The sequence below is a fragment of the Lycorma delicatula genome, chromosome 1 (assembly GCF_047948215.1).
Source record: "Lycorma delicatula isolate Av1 chromosome 1, ASM4794821v1, whole genome shotgun sequence".
Classification (NCBI taxonomy): domain Eukaryota; kingdom Metazoa; phylum Arthropoda; class Insecta; order Hemiptera; family Fulgoridae; genus Lycorma; species Lycorma delicatula.
In genome coordinates, this window is record NC_134455.1 from 302,995,394 (window position 1) to 303,016,631 (window position 21,238).

The 21,238-nt window shown below is 28.7% G+C and overlaps 1 protein-coding gene across 4 annotated transcripts in view; it reads right to left on the bottom strand.

The window, feature by feature from the left end:
* LOC142318337 (NAD kinase-like) overlaps positions 1–21,238 on the bottom strand; it is a 41,593-nt gene that overhangs the window by 5,090 nt on the left and 15,265 nt on the right. For 3 of the 4 annotated variants that reach the window (XM_075354922.1, XM_075354921.1, XM_075354920.1), the window contains exons 3-7: positions 19,412–19,541; positions 16,491–16,685; positions 16,210–16,312; positions 10,220–10,411; positions 5,139–5,296 (exon numbers count right to left, since the gene is read on the bottom strand). In XM_075354922.1, coding sequence (XP_075211037.1) covers positions 5,139–5,296; positions 10,220–10,411; positions 16,210–16,312; positions 16,491–16,685; positions 19,412–19,541 — 778 coding nt within the window. The remainder of the gene's footprint in view (positions 1–5,138; positions 5,297–10,219; positions 10,412–16,209; positions 16,313–16,490; positions 16,686–19,411; positions 19,542–21,238) is intronic. The other variant, XM_075354923.1, reaches the window with a different exon arrangement.

Below are 21,238 nucleotides of genomic sequence, written 5' to 3' on the forward strand. Positions count from 1 at the left end.
GAATGTTCTTGGTTCTTCGCAAATAGCTGTTTGAAATTTCTGGAGGCTGTGGGGTTTCCTTAATAAACATTTTTGCATAACCCCAGAAGTAAAAATTCAATGGGCTTAATTTCAGAAAACAAGTCCCTAAAAATGAATAATCTCTGAAAAATTCTTTCAGTAACTTCATAGACTGTCTATCTGTAGGCGCAGTCATGCCATCTTGTTGAATCCAACCATTATTAATTTTATCCCTGGCGAGTTCTCCCATTGACTAGTAAATGATTCCACCACAACAAGCTGACAATATTGGGCAAAGAATTTTTTTCTCTTAGATATTGTAATCCACACCCAAATCTTCTGGTCATGTGTAGGAATTTCATGTAGGAATGTGGGTTGTTGGAAGATCATAAACTTACTACATGCATGCATGTATGTACATACCCTGATAAATGGAACCATGACTCATTAATATAGAAAACCTAGTCCAAAATATTGTCAGAATTGTCTCGTAGAACTGTTAATACCATTCACATTATTGAATTCATTTTCCACAGATGATGGCCAATAACTTTTGAACTGGTTTTACTTTATATGGGAGGAGAAAAGCTTCTGACAAACTGCCTTGTGTGCAGTTGCAATACTATGTTTTTCTGTTGTGTTAACTTGTTGAGACTACATTGCATAACATCTGATATGTCTTACAGTTTTTCTTCATTGAGTACTGATGGTTTACCACTTGCTCGTAGTCCTTTACCGATCCAGTCTCCCAAAATTTCTCGATCAGCACTCTTAAACTACATCAATTAAGAACCAAAATCTAACCAAAAATCCAAAAATGATGTAACCAAAAATCTAACAGAAAACTGGCCTTTCTCTACAAAACTGGTCTTTCTCTTTTGTGAGTATTCACCAAGCTCATATTAGATATATTCAATGAGAAATATTCACTGTTCTAAAGTTAACGTCATTCTGAGTGTACACAGAAAGACATGGTCTCAATCATTCAAAGTCAATGAACACACAATAAGCAACAAAGAATCAGACACACCCTCTTATCTCAAGGTTACCAGCATGACTAGCTTACATAAGCAAACTGCCCACAAGCTTTGCAGAAATAATTATTCACAGTGCATGGAATATAATCCCTCAATATACAATCATATTTAAACACAAAAATCAAAAATTATTTGGAAAATGAATAATCGTTCACAACTTTTTAGCTTAAGGCTTTTATAATTGTTTGTTTTTTTCATTAGTTAGCAATCTTAAATTTTCTTTTTTTTTGTTTATAAAATATTTGAAAGTATTTATTTCAAGGTATTATTTATATAAACTGAGATAAAGTGGTTAAGTTAATAAAACCATCAATAGAATCTATTTAGAAAATTTTCCTATCCTCATTAAATGTTTTATAAACGTTTCTTTACAGGCATAAATTCAAACGTATTTATAAAATGCAAAAACTAATTTATTTTAGTAAAATACAACCTCCTTCAAAATCCACCGTGTACATATAACTATGTACAAATCATTTGTACATAGTAGATTTAAACCATACTAACCAGAAATTTAATAAGTAAAATGCCAATGGTTCTGATTAGAACAGATAGACTCAGGCTGACAATGCTGAGCACGATCACTGATTAAGTTTTGTTCTAGAAACCTTTTTTAATTGGCATAAAGGGAATACTTTGCAGGTGGGTAGTCAGAAAACTTCACTAAAATGTTTTATATAATCACTGGGAACAATTTTCAAAAAAATTTATTAAAAAGTTTCTTAAATGATTTCTTGTTTTGTGAAAAGGAAAATACAATATATATGATTTCATTAAAAGGAACACAATACATCACATATGTCCTTTTTTGCAAAAAAAAATATGTGTACTTAAACGTTTTGAGTAGTTTAAAATACAGTTTTGAAAGTAGGTGAGGTGTTTTTCTTCAATAATTTTCCATTAGCGATCTCAGATAACCTACAATCTCATTTATGAACACTCTAATTTTATTTATTTCAGGAGTTTTTAAATGGGGTTTCTAAATGAAGTATTGACGTATTTAAAAAAGAATAAAAATGATAATAAATAGTTTAACAAATTTTTACACAATTTCTATTTATACTGATGCTCTCTACTTCATTAGAATATATTTTAAATGAAATTTAAAATGCAAGTATTAAAATTGTAAAAGTGATATTGTTTTGTTTCTTTTTGGTTGTATATAAAATGATCTGATAAAGCAAAGATATCTATGAAAGAAAACAAAAGAAGTATTCATAAAAATTCATTTTGTAAATAATAATGTTACATTAAAAAATAATAGCAAGGGTGAAGCACAATTAGCTAATGACTCTTTCCAACACCAGTTGTTAATGGCACAGTTAAATTTACAGACAATCAGATTATATGGTCTCTTAATTGAATATTTAAATTAAATTGAAATTAAAACTAATAGTTTATTTTTACCACAATCAGACCTCAGTCCTGTAATAAAATGTTGATAAAGAAACAGAAGAATTTTAAGAAAATGCCTTATTTCTTTCCATTACATTACAGCAAGTAAATTACCCCAATAAGGTAATTTTCTTATTTTTGTTTTGTTATTTTTTCCTCAAAATTATTATTAGAAATTTAGTTCAACTGGCCCAGACCAGTTAGATCAATAGATTAGCATCAAATTAATTTAGATACAACCTTTTAAATTTTGAAGGGGAACTAAGATATAACCTTTGTCTTTTTTTACTCTAATTTAAGGTCATTAAGGAGTTCCTTTTTTATAAATTAAATCTATATAATTTTTTAGCAGTTTATTATTCTATAAAAAAAATAGTTTTTCTAAATAAAAATGTATTTGCCCTCTCTTTAAGGAAATTTTTTATTTAACTTGATTTTCAATATATGCATATATTCATTTGCATACAAATATGTGAATGATTTCATGCAAATGTATAAAGAAAATATTTAGAAGTTTAGTAAAACATAAATATATACTTCTTGATCTTAATTTTAAAAAAATAATTTTTTTTTTACTTGCATCAAATAAATTCTCCACAGATTGATTTATAATGAGCCATAAATTAATACACAGCCTAATAAATTTAGTTCTTCAGAATCATTTAATAATTGTGTGCTTAATTTGTAAGCATAATCTTAAACAGTAGAGCTGCAGTTAAATATAAACATAAATATTTCATCAGAGAATTTTTCATTTAATGAAGCAATTAACTATTCTATACACCCAAAATACAGCATTATGGAAGTATTAAATTGAATATTCACACATTGATTTCATTTATCACTGCAGGGAGGTTAGAAATCAAGGCTAAGCAAATAAGGCTAGTAATGTTTAGAATAAGATAAGTATGATTCATTATCAAACCAAGTTTTTTGTTTTCTTTTTTTTGGGTAAATGCTTTCATGTTATCACCCAGGTTAAAATAATAACAAGAGGCTTCTTTTAGAATATTAAAATATTAGCAAAATATTGTTAAAGCTATGATGAAAGCTAAGATAATAATAGGAATAAAATTTAAACAATTTTAGGAGTAAAAGAAACACAATAATTAGGATAATATATGAAACATAAATAATAAAATAATATCAAAATTTTGACAGGTTAAATCTTATTAAGTATATTAATTCTGTTTAGAAGTAATAAAATCCATTGTAGCATATTCTTGTCAATTCCTAGGATGTGCCGTACATCTTTCAGCAATTTAAATTTGCAATAGGGCTGCACAGCATATGCAGTTCACAAGGATGTAGTGCACGGTCAAACAGCATTGACATCAGACACACACAGTGGTGCGCTCTCTGCTGACATCAGGTATCCATGAGTAGCTTTAGTATGTCCTAATCGCAATCACAACAGTACCACCTCTTAGAAAATTTTCCTGCATGAAGAGTCCCACGTTAACACTGTGGCCTTTATGTGTCGGAGTTTATTATCTGCTGTAGCAGTCATCTTATCTTGCCACCTACTTCGAAAAGTATGTTTAATGGAATTTATGAAATTGGTAGTTGTAACTCAAATGGAGAAAGATGGTTGGCTACATGCATCTTTAGCAGTGGAATCTGTACATTTGTTACCCAGGATTCCTATATGGCTAGAGATCCAGTAGAAATTTACCTGTGTGTTGTGACGATTTAATCATCTAACGACCAAACCATGCTAATCAATGCACGTTATTAAGGTTATTTTTAGATCTTCAATTACCTACTGAAAGTTAATGGATAAAACTGGTCCAACTAAGGAATATTTTAGAACAAAGATAAAAATATGATGGAGAGCATTGTCATATAAAAAAATATTCAATGATATACTTGGCTGACAATTTTCCATTAGATAGTGTAACTCCTACCTACTGGTAGGTAGCCCAATCCTGATAAAGGAAGGAAAGGAAAGGAACATGTTTGTACTGAATTTATCCATGGACACAATAAAACAAATAATTTATAACAGTAAATAAGATTAAGAGAAATTATATTTTATAAATATATATATATATATATGCACGCATGTGCACACACACCCTGCGCATGCACAAATTTAAATGCTGTGGAAAATTGGAGAATAACACTTTTTTTGCAGGTAGATCAAGAAAAATGTTAGTAAAGTTAAAAAGAAAGTTACAAAAAAAATTAATTTTACTCACTGGGTCATTCAATAAAGTTTGAATAGACTATGGATCTAAATCTAAAAGTGTTTTAAAACATAATAAAACAGTAAAAATGCCACATAAAAGTTTTTTTTTTTGTATAATTATTATAAACAAATTGATTGCAGTTGCTGAACATGATGTTTCTCCTCCAAGAACAGTAAAGCAAACAGAATATTATGGGACAGTTTGTTTTGATAATTAAGGACAGAGATATCCTATCAAAATTCTGAAAGATATTCCTGCCAAAATACAACAACTATGAACCAAAAATTAAACAAATTAAAAAAATTATTGAATATGAATATGAGTAAATTAAATTGTTATGAAATAAAATTAAATTATACAAATCAGCTATGATACTGGCACTAAATGGCTAATGCCATATAAGTAAAAAAAAAAAATGTTAAACTTAAATTATAAAGTATTCTTATAGAGTAAACATTAAAAATACTTTAATGCATTATTATTATTATTCCAAAATAATTCAAAAACTACTAACCTGAAGTTCAATACCTGCAGGCACAACAATCGGTCTAAATGAAAGAGAATGAGGACAAATTGGAGTGATCATAATGGCAGAAACACTTGGATGAATCATGGATGCACCAGCAGCCACTGCATATGCTGTACTACCAGTTGATGTAGATATAATTAAACCTGCAATTATTTTGTTATAAATTTAAAAATATGCACTTAACTTTTTTAAAGGTTAGGAAGTTGGATCCTTCCCTTTCAGAAGCTTACAAAATTATAAAATGGTTCTAAAATTAACATAATCACTTAGTTAAAATCATTAATTTTTAATTAACAATTACATGTAAATAACAATGATTATTAATTAGTCAACCACAGTTAATTTTTAGACAGTTTCAATATAAAGTGAATTTTCAATTTCTTATATTGACACTTGTTTACAAATGTTTGTTTTAATTTTATTCGAATACTTTTTGAAATGTTTGCTTTCTTGGTGATTATTTATTCCTTTAGCATCTCTTAAAATCAATGGTTGAAATAATTCATTCAAATTAATTTGTGCTCCAAAGCTGTTAAAATACAGTTATAGCTCAAATTTCCTTTTAAAAATAGATCTCCATTTTATAAACTAAAATTCAATTATAATTAATATCTACTATGTAGGCTAAAAATATAAAACAGTAATTAAGTATAAAATAGTGATAAGAAAATGCATTAAAGTTGAGGCAATTAATGTTTGCTTCCCAATTAAAAATTAATTTAAAACATGCCTACGAGCATATTACATTAGGATTGCAAAGCAATCTTGCTTTGCAGTGCTTCTATTTCAGAGTTTATGAACTGCTCATTTCTTTGCCTATTTTGCTTTTAGCATTTTTTAAACATATAATTTAAATTATTCCCTAATAACTACAAACATGAACAAAAAGTGAAGCTTTTAAAAAACACCAATTGTTGAATATTTCTAAAAGTAACAAAATCAGGTTCTCATACCAGCGTTCTTAAGTGTATCTAAATTAGCCCCAGGAAGGCAATCATGCTATATTTTAAATCAGAAGCTATGAATGATAATTAATGTAAACTAAGTCATAGTAATCTACATATAACAAAGCAATGTTTTGTCACAGCAATGGTGCTACTAACTACTGATCATATGCTAATGTGGCCAGAATACAAAGTCCAAACTGACCAAAAAACAAATCTTTCCCAGTTTAATATCCTTCCACATGAGAATTTCATTAGATTTTTTTTGTTTTCTTTTTCTTATTTTTTAAGATAAACTAAGTCAAAAATGAGAATTCAATTACTGTTTATTTTCAATATACATTTATCAGAATCTTTTACATTAATTAATTTTTGTATCATATTAATTGATTGTCTACACAGCTCAAAGAAAATACTTAAGTTTGCTTAATTCTATAATTTAAAATTTTAAAATTTATAGAGAGAGGATTTTAGCTGAATAAACACTAACTTTGTTTACAAGTTTATTTGCCCAAATTTTTTTTATAAATAGATGTTAAAGGTTGTGGAAAAATCGTACATTTCACTCTTTTTAAGATAATATCAAAAAATCATTCTAATGTATTTACTTACTTAATCTCATGTTGAGAATTACTGCAACCCACAAAAGTCACAAAGATCTTTGCAATCAGAACTAAGTTCACAGTGTTTTAAATTCATAATAAAGTTAAAATTTTATACTCAAAGAAATTATTTGGAAATTGCCACAAAGTCCTCTTAAGTCTGAGTTTGGAGGTATGGTTAAAAAGATTGTTTCCATATGGAAAACAATTTGTCTGAACTGATGAAAAAACTAATTAGTAAGGCTTTACTGAACAACAACAGGTGTAGTGTCACTACAGTCAAGTTTTATGGAAGGAATGTGGTACTTATAATGGTTTCATAAGGGAGCACAAGAAAGACCTTCACTTTTTCCTTTATGCTAGGTAAAACTGTTTTTAGCTTCAGAAAAACTTAAGAGTTGATATTTGAATAAATGTTCTTAGTTTCACTGTTCGATTTCAAGCTTTTGAAATTTTTTTATCACATATTCTCTAGAAAACATTCTTTTTAATTTAAATTAATTTATTAACTTATTTATTTTGAGCTTATAATTACAGTAGAGAATATTATTATACTACACAAGTGATGGATATTCAAATTCCAGATTGCTCCAGAGATCCAAATGTAAATTTTCATAAAAATTCTCAAACAGAATTAGATAATGTTTTATTTATTTAATAATACATTTATTTTTATTTTTTATTTTTTTGGTCAAATTCATAACTTCTTATATATTTAGGTAGTGAAATATTCAGTTGCAACAAATCTAAAATAATAAAAAAAAAAAAAACCTATTTTTATGCATTCAAGATTGTTTATTAAATAACAAAACACTTTCTACCACTTAGAGAAAAAATGAGCAATAACAGTGAGCTCTTTTGATAGAAATCTTGGATTTGTATCAACATTCTCACAACATTCACACCAACATTCTCGGCCATTCAGTTGATTTAAGTCATCATTTAATGCAGTTATGTTTTCTGTCGTGTGCCAGACTAATGCTAAGTTTAAAAGTTGAGAAATGTATCATTTTTAATAAAATTGAATAAAACACCAACAGAATGTTTTTAAATGTTTACTGAGGCGTACAGAGAAGATCATGTTCCACTCATGTTTGTTTGAATGGCATTAAAGATTCAGTGAAAGATGTTAGAACAAGAAAGACGAACGCCTTGGACAAACTTCCACTTTAAGAACTGAAGAAACTGACCAGATTGATAGAAAAAATTAACCAGATTGTTCAAGAAAAACAGTGAGTCAATGTCCAACTGATAACTGATAACTGATACTGTGAAAAAAGGCAATGTGTGGAAAATTTTTCATGAGGATCTCAACATGAAAGAAGTTCCTTTGAAGATGATCATTAGAATTCTCAACTAGAGCAAAATGAAATTTGCACTGTTATTCTTTTCCCTTTTTTGTTTAGCCTCCAGAAACACCGTAAGATATTGATTCAGAAAATGAAATGTATGAATGTAAATGAAATGTAGTCTTGTAGTCTCAGGTCAACCATTCCTGAGATATGACGTTAATTGAAATCAAACTACCAAAGAAAACCAGTATCCATGATCTAGTATTCAAATCTGTATAAAGTAAATATATATGAATCAGCTGATTTGTGATAACGAGTTCACCACTAGACCAACCTGGTGGGTTTGCGCTGACATCCTGCAACAACTTAACCTTATCAACCTTAATCTTTAATTAAGCTGAATGCCAACTTTACAACTTTTCAAAGAAAATAATTATTTTTGATGAAACCTGGATCTTCCAGTGTGATCTTGAAACAAAATGTCAGTCAATATTTTGGAAATTACAATCATCATCATCATCAAGAATGAATATGCTCATTAAAACAAGTCCAGAATTAAAGCCAATGCTCAATATGTTTTTTGATGTTAAGACTGTAATTTTGGAAGAATAGGTTTGAAAAGGCAAAATGTGAACCAGCATTATTATAACAGTTTTAACAAAGCTGAGATAAAGGGTCTGAAAAAAATGACCAGAAATGTACAAAAATGTTTTCATTCTTTATCAGGATAATGTGCTTGCTCACACAGCATTTTCCATGAAACAGTTTTTATCCTACAAATACATTACTGCATTGGAACATCCTCCATACTTATTAGATTTATCTAAATGTATTTTTTTTCTCTCCAAAATGAGATTATGAACACATTTGGTGCAATAAAGAAGAAAACATTAGATGTTTTAAATCTGCTGAGAGATACTTATCTCCTCCATACCTTTTTAACCAGTGGAAAACAAAACTGCATTGATGTATGTATGTGAATGGAGACTATAATTAACAGGACAAGTATTAAAATTGTAATACACATAAATAAAAATGAGTTACTAATTTATTTAATTGTTACATCTCATATTTTGGTTTATATCACACCTTTACTACTAATTTTCCACAACTCAAACAATTGATAATTTTTTTGTAATATAGTTTTTTAACGTAAGTTACAAATTTTAATTTCAATAAAGAAATTTTTTATAACAAAATAAGCACACAATGATTTGTACCAAATTTTATAATTTTAGTTTCATATTTCTGCACTATTAAAAAATTATTATTATTAGTAAATCTTAATTACTGAATAATATTGGAAAAGATTGGATATTGAAATTTCATTCTAAAAGACAAAAATTCCAGTCAAATATACTGTTTTTATTTAAATGACCTTAAAATAGTAAATGCAAATCACGTTTTCTAATTTTAAATTATTCTAAATTATTAGAGAGCTGAGTGTAAGAAATTTAATCAAACCTAATTTATAAATAAAAAGTCCAATTTCAGTAATCACTTGTAGAAGTGCTATCAAACGAAAAAGAATTTTAAATACCAGACTTATACCTTAAACTTGTTACAATATGATTAAAGTAACATTGATATATATAGTTTTCTAAATTGATTTTTTTTTCAAAGACAGGATCCATTTTTAAGGTACAACAGTGATTTTCTACAGCTTTAGTAGGGTCTTTATAAAGTACTTTGCATTGAAGCACCACCAAACCAATCAATCCAGATCACCACTGCATGGTAAAAATATCATGTCTGCATTAAATGTATTAAAAGATATTGTTTGAGATTACTTAAAAATTTTTATTGTTCAGTATTTTACTTCTAATATAGGAGAATATTACATTATTTATTCACATCAAATAAAAACTTTATATATTGTCTTAAAATCTCAGAAACTTATCAATTTGTCTAATTTCCTATAACTTATTTATTCAAAATATTCCCTTTAAATTATTGATATAATAGAGAGCATTTCATGTAGACTATCTTATCAAACAGTAAGCATTTATTTATTTTCAGTAATTATAGGCTGAGGTTCAATTACATTTACCTTTTTCTTACGATGATGATGAAGAATGAAACTTTCTATTATGTGTGAAAAATCACAAGCCTGGATAACATTTATAATCAGAACCTTTTAATGCAAGCAAAGATACTAACAATCTGCCCCAGAAATTAAAGAAATAACCATATGAAAATGTAATAAATAATATTTAAAATAAATTTACCATCTCCTTGTACGGAAGTGATGTATTTATTGTCAAAGTATAAGTTAATATTTGACAGGTAGGGTGATGGCCCTCTGTCAATCACAATATCATTCAATACCAATATACTTTCTGCTGAGCTAGTACTATTGTCTTCTTTTAACTTGTGTATAACACATCTTAATCGGCTTCGCAGTGTTAATGCTGCATGACCTGTAAAAACAGCACCAATAACGCTCTAATTTGTTTAATTTGATAGCAGAATATATACTTCACTGTAATGTATCAATAAGGAATGATAATTTTCTTTCACAAGTTAAATTTTGAGTGAACTTTTTACAAAAATGAATATTTACAGGGTAAGTTATGTGCACAAAAACAACATTAAACAAAACCTGAATTTTCAACTGCTGAAGCAATTTAGTAGTAAAAGAAATTTAACTAAAAATGTACAGTGCCAATTTTCCTTAAGAAATAAATACTAAAATTTCAAACTAATGAAATTTATTCATTCTGTTAATTTCTGGCATCTCTTTCCACTGTAAGTGCTGAAAAGTATTACATCGCAACTCAGTTGATAGACTATTAGTGTGTTTGTGCATATTTTTATTTGGAAAGAATGCATCAACTACGTTGAAGTTATATTTTTTCATAGAGAATCTGTGGAGAAACAACAATCAGTACAGTCTTAATGTATTCTTTTTCATATGACATTAGATAATTATGAAGTCTTTTTTAAATTTTATTGAATGAACAACCAAAAGATTTCTGGCACACTTGAGTGTATCACAATTGAAAGAAAGCTACATTTTAGTTTTAATTAATTATGAACTTATATTAGATTTAAACACCTTTAAGTTTAGTATAAAAATCTTTCTTAAAATCCAAATTATGTGAAAGAGGTACATTTACCAATAATTACTAAATGTAGTTTCTTTATAAGCAAAAATATTTTAAAGAAGAAAAAAATATATATATATAAGGCATATTATAGACACCTCCCACACAAAAAACTCTAAACAATGTATAGTTTTACAATTCCCAGACCTTTGAAACAGAATTTCTTAATAAAATATTCCAAACAACAGACACTTTGAACAACTGATGAGAAAGCATGTTATTGGTAAAATTGTATATAATTTTTATGCATTATATAAAAATGCACCACAACTCAATCAAGCTTACTGTAATTCTTGTTCATGATTTATGTTCTTATTTCTCATGTTCTATGTTCTTCATCTGAAAATGGCAGGGAAAATGACACAATGAATTGCAAGAATTATCATGTTTAGTACACATATCCCACAGTTCATTTTGTTTATTCAACAATATGCAAGTTAATTATTGTCACATTAATGCAAATGCAAACTAAAACATCTCAAAGATTTAATATCAAAAATATTCTCATAGAAAACATTTTTAAAGGAAACATGATTTCTGGTGTAGAAATAGAAAATGACATCAATATTTTTTACAATTGTTAATAAATGATAATATACTATAAAGTATGTTAATAGTTAATCTCTTAAGTTGTAACACAGAAGCAGGTACTGACAGAGATTACACTAATAAAACTCTTTGTGAGATTTAAATGTTTTACAGATTTTACATGTGGCACTTAAAAAAAACTATGAAAACATAGACAAGATGTGTGCAACTGAGACTACAGCACTGGACAGCTACAAAAGATTACATCATTTATTGAAGCGATCCATAACATTATAGCTGTAAAGAAGTTACTGGCATCAAAATAGATGGGTCTGTAATTGAAGGGACATAACATTTAGATCTTCATTTAGAAAAAGATTTGTCTGGTAAGGATGATGCTAAAACAAATCTTTTGCAGCTAGAATAGTTTATAAATGGATGTTTGTTTAAAAACAGTTATTCATTTGTTACAGCTTGAACATGTGTAAAAGTTGAACACATGCAACATAGACTTTAGTATTATATTTTTAATTTTTTTTTTATCATTTAACTAAATAATAAATTCTTTCTCTCTCTCTCTCTCTCTCTCTCTCTATATATATATATATATATATATATATATATATATATATATATAGAGTATAATTTTTGTAAAGTAATCATCAATCAAATAATTCATCAACATGGTGACCACTGTACCAATTAAACTCAAAAAACAACAAAGTATACAGTGACACTCTACGTTTATGAACATAGTTGTGAAATGTTTAAGACTTATATCATTCCAAATTTTGTTGTTACAAATTTTGTGATTGTTAAGGTTTATGTTTTCTAGATTTTTAAGTTAGGTAGGTATGTAGTGAAATAAAATTTGTAAAAATAAATTAAAATTCAAATAAAATAAAATTGATTTTTTAAACTTCCGTGGTTTGTCAATTTTTACCACACCTACAGTACTTGTAGCACATTTACAAAGTGGGTTATCATCCTACAAGGTGGGCCATATAAAACCAGTCTCATATCTGATATAGTATCTTTTGACACATACTGTGTCAGAAGATGGTATTGTTTTGCATGCATGCATATTAGTTGAAGATCTTTGACTTACTCATACGCTTTCAGCCTTTCTCTCCTGTTCAGTGAGTCTGTAGTGTTTGTAGATCATTCTATATTCAGTTGAGCAATATGTTTTCATTGTGGAGGAATATGTTCACCCAACTTCAATAAATTTGGTCTATGAAAGGTTTTCAAGGGACATATCCTAGAAGTAATCTTCTTGCAAAATCAACAATTCAAGATTTAATGAAAAAGTGATGAACAACTGGTTCTGTTACCAATGCAAATAGAGTGAAACAACCAACTATTCAAACTCCAGAACTTGTCACTGATATAGCAAATCATATTGGAAGGAGTCCCATAAGTCAACACAACAAAAAGGAGTTTCTCGAACATCGTGTTAGTATATATTTCATGGTTTACAAATGAAAGCTTATCATTTGAGTGTTGTACATGAATTAAGATAGGATAAGGGTAAAAAAGTAAATTACTACCAGTGGCTCTTGATCCTTTTCTCTTCATTTCAATAAATGAAGCATGGTTCTATTTATCAGGCTACGTTAATTCTCAGAATACATGGCACTGGGCTACACAAAACCCAAATGAAACCCATCAGAAACCACTCCATGATTTAAAAATTATGCAGCAATTTTTGGAAGCTGGATCATTGGACCAATATTCTTTGAGGAGACTGTTAATACCAATAGCTATTTATGACTGTAAGAAGAATATGCATAACTTGACTACAGAAGAACTTTCTTATGGATACTTCCAACAAGACGGAGTAACTTGTCGTGTGTTTTTTGCATTGACACTGTTTATTATTATACAAAGTATTACAAGCTCTTCATGAATGAATCTCACAATTACACATTGTGTAATTAAGATATTTACATTTTTTGTACTCTAGGAAAGAGACTTTTAAATTTTCATGGACTATCATGACAGCTAAAATTAATTTGAGATTAGCAATGTAATGTGATTCAAAAACTATTGTTCCCGTTAAAAGTATGTATTTGACCATCATCTAAGAAGTAACTAAAATAAAACTAAAACTTGAGAACTTACAGAATGAAAGAAAAATTTGAAATTATACAAATAAAGCATGAATCTTAAAAAATGCTTGTTATTTATTATTTGTTCAAGTAATTTACAATATAGATAATTACTAGCAAACAGTTGTAGACTAAACTTCCTGAAATCCAGCATGCTATCAAAAAACAAAAGATGTATAAAACAACAATAAAATCTGTAAGTACAGGTAAGAAACAAAATAAGAAACAGTAAGAAACCAAACCCCATCTGTTTGAAAATATACGAGCTGTCCAGAAAGAAACTTATGTTTTGGTATAAAAAGAAGCAGCTGTTAAAAAAATGTTTATTACATACAATTTGAAAATACACCCTTAAACTATTTTTCTATGTAGCTGCAAAATAAATTGAGGTTATAGTCATATCTGTGGATGAGGTTTTGTATCTCTTCATCAAAACTTCTGCCACTTGGTTTTTCAGACACTCAGTGACGCTTTCCTGCAGCCCCTCATTGTCAACAAAGCGCTTAGTTGTCAGCCAGTTTTTCATATGAGAAAACAAATGATAAGTGGTTGGTGACAGATATAGGATGTATGCAGGATGATTAAAAATTTCCCCTCCCAACTTGCCTAAAAGTTTTTGAGTAAGGTAGCCATGTGTAGATGTGCATTGTCATGGATGAAGAAAATCCCACAGTCAATATGCCAAATCACTTGTTTTAGCTCTCCATAGCTTTTTTAAGTTTTCACAACATACTGCTGCATTTATTGTAGCATCATGTTTGATGAATTTAACAAAAATTACACTTTTTCTGTCCCAGAAAACTGTAGACATCTTTTTTGTAGCTGACAGTGCTTTGCAACATTTTCACATTCTTTTTTTGGAGTGTGTTTGTGTTCCTACTCCACAGATTGTTCTGTTTTGACATTTACATATGAGATCAAAGTTTTATCACCTATCACTATCTGATGAAGTAGTGCCTCAACTTCCATGTCATAGGCCTTAAGATAAGTCAAAGCAGATGCCATATACTAACCCACCGGGTTGGTCTAGTGGTGAACGCGTCTTCCCAAATCAGCTGATTTGGAAGTCGAGAGTTCCAGCGTTCAAGTCCTAGTAAAGCCAGCTACTTTTACACGGACTTGAATACTACATCGTGGATACCGGTGTTCTTTGGTGGTTGGGTTTCAATTAACCACACATCTCAGGTATGGTTGAACTGAGAATGTACAAGACTACACTTCATTCACTCATACATATCATCCTCATTCATCCTCTGAAGTATTATCTAAACGGTAGTTATCAGAGACACTAAACAGGAAAAAAGAAAGAAGAAGATGCCATATACTGCAATTTTTTTTTTTGTTCTGAAAGAAGTTTTGGAAACTATAAAGCGTAAAATTTATGGAAATCTAACTTTTTTCTTTTTTCTAAAACAAATTCTAATAATCAAACTCACTTCATAACTGGTGGGATTTTCTATACAGACACAATTTTAAACACTTGTAAAAAATCAACAAGACACATCACAGTACTTTATGTAACTCAACACGTACAGGGCCAAGCTAGCAGCAACCAGTGAGATAATGCCACTACCCATACTCCAAGAACAAAACATAAGTTACTTTCTGAATAGCCCTCATAGCATGGTATGAAATTACCTACAGCCCACTTTGAGAAGAGAAGTAGAAGTAGTTACAGAAGAAGGAAAAACAGGAAATGAAGAAAGCTGTTTAAAACAGCCAGATTTAATGGCAACAGTAAAGAGTTGAAGACTGGGATGACTTAACCATTGATATTTTAAAATTAATTACCTTCAACCAATCTAAACAGTCATGCACTTAATTATCAATAATTATTTTCATAAATTCCATTTAAACATCATTAATGTTTAATTACTACTCTGTTTCTCCTTTAAAATAAAATTAATTTGGGAAGAGGAACGATACTCTCACATGACTAAAAATTATCTAAATCACTAACACATTTAAACTCTATTGAGTTCTGTATAGATTTGATTTAAATTTGCTATAAACTTTGGATCCATTACTAGTGTATTTTCTCCTTTAATTTATTAATAATAATATTAAAATTAGAATTAATTTATGTCAACTTAAAATTGATAAGTTATTTTATGAAATTTGATACATGATGTTATAACCATGTTTAATATTACAGCCATCATGATGTTATCAGTCATGGTTGTTTATTAATATTTCCATAAATTTATGGAAATAACAGATAAAATGTTATAAAATTTTTATATCCAAAATAATTCATTGTTTATTGTGTACTAAGTTGAAAATTGTAATAAATAAAGCAATGATTTATTTATTCATTTCCTGTCTTACGTGATATATCACTAAATTTGATATTTCTACTAAGGCAAAGAAAAAAAAGTAAAATCTTTACTACTGAACCAGATCCAATCTTAACTCAAATAAAAGTCATTACTAATATAATATAATATAATATAATTACTAAAGTTATCATACCTTCAAGGACTTCTGTAACATGTTCCTCAAATCTATCAAAATTAAATGGTGTTAGGAAGCCTAATGACCCAAGGTGAAAAGCCATTACAGGAGGTACTGATTGCTAGAAAAAATTTATAATTATATATATATTAATGAGATTTTTGCTAATTTAATTTTTATATAAGGAATAGTAATGTCATAGAGTAATTTATTACAAATCTCTATAATGTATAATTATTAGAAAGTTATGATTATGATTTTAAGTGTAAGAAGTATATCTTCTATGAAAGAATCTTTACCTGAAAAAGCATGCTGGCATATAAAAGTGTTCCGTCTCCACCAAGACAAATTATAAAATCTATTTTATCAGTTAAATCATCCTTTCGATCGTGAAATGTCCTTAATGAATTTTTTAATGGAGAGAATTCATCATTATCAATTAATAATGATTCTTTTAATACAGAACCTTCCACAAAAACAGCCATTCTCTTGACCTGAAATCAATTAGTCATAATTAATTTTCATTATTAGATTCCAATAAAATAAAAACAATTCATAATTATTTTATCATCAAAACAATTTAGTAATTAGTAGTTTCTGATGAATAAACATACATTTTCATTTATCTGAAAATGTTTAATTGTTTTGCATTAAAAAAAGAATTATTTGAGGCATCATTTTTAGAACTGAAAGAAATCCAAAATTATAGCTCCATTACAGCCAACAATTCTTCTAAAATACAAATTATCAAGACCAAAGACAAATCAATTATGAAGACAAATTATCAAGATGTTTAATAACATTAATATTATTTTTATATATTTTATTATATTTTTATTAGTAATTAAATAAATATTCTACATTAGCGATGTATAATATTCTACATTCATCACTATAAAAATGTGTAATATTATATTACTTAATCTATACTCATAATTATTAATAATTATCATTTCCAATGGTGGTCTGACTGAATGATTTACAGTCCAGTTGGATATTTGCCACACAATCTGCAGTTAGACAAGATGATCCCATTAAGAATTTTATATCTGCTTTCAGGTAACTGTTAAATTTCTACACGTAAAGCAATCATTTTTTTAAAGCAAATAATTTAGTATATTAATGGAAGATTGATGATCAATAATGAAATGCTTCTATACTGGATAAAAACTTCCTTACCTATTAAAGAATTGTGAACAGAATGAATGACTGCTGCCTGGAAAGGCTTATGCTTTTCTTTGGGAAGGAGTCTCATTTTTTTATATTGATGTTCCTCCATCAATTGATCATCCTTTCTCATTAATCCTCTTCTTTTTCAATTGTAGATTCTAAAGATACAAATCAAAGCCTGCTAATTTCATTTCCTCAACAAGTGTACTTTGCCACTGCAGCTACATACTATAATTTTATTTGCTGTAGCCTTAGAATCTGAAATCTTTGAGCTTATAATACAGGATCAGTACACTCATGATCTGAAGTGATAGGGAAATAGTTGCTTATGGAATGATCCAGAAATCTGTTTTTTGACCAGCAGTAAGCATAAAATTGAAATCCCTGTCTTGAAAACATTGGCCTTCTACTCTCTCCCAAATTATAAATACAAGATATACAATTTTATATCACATATTATATGTTACCTTAAGCATAAGAAATATTCCTTGGAGTTGCTTTATCTGAAAGTAATGATTTTTATTAAACAACCTGCCCCTATGGTGAATATAATGCATAAACAGCAGTTTAAGCTCAGTGAAGAAAGAAACAGGAAACCAGTTCACTCACCATCGTTTTTAATACTACAATAGGATGATTGTTGTTGTTGGGAATTACTTATGCTTTTATGTCATCACCTACAATTGTTTATTTAATTGTGTCATTAGCCATATTATAGATACTTAATAAAAGATTCTTTATTAGTCTTTATTTATCAGCACATATTATTTATTAGTACTCTATCTATCTATTTAATAGATATTTTATTAAACTAACAACTAGAAAGACTATGAGAATCCATTCTCAAAGTGTTAAATGACTTAAGATACTCTCTTAAGAAAGTATCTTAAAATGACTTCTAGAGTAAAATGATTTCCAGTCATTTTCAAAGAATAGCATTACTCAAAGTGAAACTTTAAATGAAAAGGATGAAAGTTGAATTATAAACTACAATTTTTTATACATCCACAGCAAAAACCAGTTACCAGTTAGAATATAAAATAATACATTTCTCTTCTTTTGTTGAAATATGCCTAAAATCTGCTCTGTAATAAACACTTAAATTCAAATTAAAACAATGATTGCAATCTTAATGCTAGTATTGTTCAAAAGATTTTTTGGAGCCATAGATAATTGAGATGATAGTTTGAATAATAACAAAAAAATATGTTTTATTATACAAATCAGTGTGTGGAAACTGGAGAGGAAATAAAGTCTTGTAAAGTTATTTTATATGCTAACATTTAATGGATAGAAGGAAATCAAGAATCAGAACATCATGGACAGCAATTAGAAGAGTGAACAACATATTGAAAACCAAAATACAACTGAGTTTGAAAACATAATGTTTAATACAATAATCCAACCACTTTATACTTAAAGAACTAAGACCTAAATGTTAGTGAAAAACTGAACCAGTCTGAAAAAACAGTCCTAAGATGAGGGGTCTCAATAATTCAAAAATAGTGAAGATGTGAATAATTCCATGAGAGGAAAAAATTGAAAAATATTTTGTGATTAAGCACTGCATTCAATTTAAGATAGATAATAGTAGAAAAGATTAAATGTTTGTTTCCACAAAATTAAGTCAATTTAGTCCTGACTTATACCATCTAAACCATGTTTTTATTTTTCTGTCTTTGTACTGTTATATCATCATCTAAAAAATTTTCTTTTAATTTTTTATAGCTTCGTCCATGTATAAATTAAAAAGCAATGAGTGTAGGCTGCATCATTGTCAGACACCTTTCTACACTGCAGTTTGTCTTCCTTCACTTTTTATTCTTACTATTGCAATCAAATTCTTTTCCAAATTGTAAATATAATTCTTTTCCCTGTACTTTTTAATTCCTTTTTTGTAATCTTAAATTTCTATTTAATTTTACAATATCAAATGCTTCTGAATTTTTAAATAATTTGTTCATTAACAGTTGCTGAATTGTTTGTCATAAATTACTTATTGATACCAGTATTACTAAATTTTTAGGTATATCCTTGAAATCAGTTTTACCTCAATTAACCATTTAATAAGTTGTATGAATGGTTGTAGCACAGAGACATCTCTGATCTTCTTTATTACCAATACAGTCATTGGAGGTTTATGCCATGTCAGTCGCTGACTGGCTGGATCCTGAATAGTCCTGAAAAATATTTTCACATGCAGAAAATTTATATGACTTAAAATAATTTTGATATAAGAATAAAATGACAACTCAGTACTTATCATTTCTTATAAACTCTCTTAGATTAATCATATGACGTCTGTAAATAAAGTAATGAGACTAGTTCAGGAAAGCTGTTTATTTAGAATCCATTTATAAATGGACTCATTCACCTTCAAAATAGTTCCCTTGGGAAGCCACACAATGCTTCAAATGTTTTTCCCACACTTCACAGTAGTGTTGGAACTCAGAAACCAGAATATCCTAAGATGAGGGGTCTCAATAATTCAAAAATAGTGAAGATGTGAATAATTCCATGAGAGGAAAAAATTGAAATATATATTGAAATATATATATATATATATATATATATATATATATTAATGTTTTCTACTGTTCCAAAATGGTGTCCTTTGAGGTGTTTTTTTAAAGTCGAGAACAGGAAAAAGTCGCAGGGATTCAAGTCAAGTGAATAAGGTGATTGAGGAACTACAGAAATGTTTTTCTTTGCCAAAAACTCAGTAATTGAGAGTGCAGTGTGACAAGGTGCTTTGTTGTGATGCAGCATCTAGTTGTCTTTGATGGCTGGTCTCACGCAGGCAACTTTTTTCCACATTCTTTCAAGAATTTTTAAGTAAACATACTGATTTACAGTCTGTCCTGTAGGCAAAAATTCCTTTTGGACAGTGCCATTACTATCAAAGAAACACATTAGCATGGTTTTGATTTTTGATTTGCTCATTTTTGCTTTTTTGGGACGTGGTGAGTTTGAAATGTGCCACTCCTTGCTCTAGCGTTTTGTTTCTAGGTCGTACTCAAATATCCAAGATTCATTACCAGTAATAACATTTTTTTAGAAAATCAGGATCAGTTTCAATATGCCCTAGAAGATCGAGGAACACTTCCACCCTGTTCTTTTTTTGTTCAACAGTGAGGTTTTTTGGGACCAATTTGCACAAACTTTTCATGTCCAATTTATTTGTCAAAATTTGATGGGCTGTGTTACAGTTCAAATTCAATTGTTCTGCAATCATTCTGAGAGTTAATCACTGGTCGTACCGTATTGAGTCTTTAATTCACTCAACATTGTTATCACTTTTTGATGTTAACAGTCTTCCAGAGTGTGGATCGTCTGCAACTGATTCCCAACCATCTGAAAATGCTTTAAACCACCTAAAAACTTCATCTCCAGGAGACACATCTCCATACACCCTTTTCAATTTTGAAAAAGTTTCAGTAGCATTCTCACGGAGTTTATAACAAAAACTGATTGCACAATGCTGCTCATAATTAGTATCACTCATTTATGTAACGCACAACAAAAATTCCTTTCATGAAAAGTTTGTTTACATCTCACATGGCAACAATAGACTAAAAATATTAATACCTAATATAAATCAATGGTTCATATAATCAATGGTTATTAGTAGCTTTACAGTGTTGCCTCTTTGGCTACCAAAAAAAAGTAGTCTCATTACTTCATTTACAGACTTCATATCATGCCTCTGTAATTACACCACCAGTATTAACTTTATTGTCATTTAATCAAACATTAAGTCATAAGAATACAGGTATATCTGTATTCTGTGGATGACATGACATATGTCATGGAAGATTTACGTAACTATATACAAAAGAAATCAAACCGCAAACATCATGAAAGTCAGTTCCTGTTG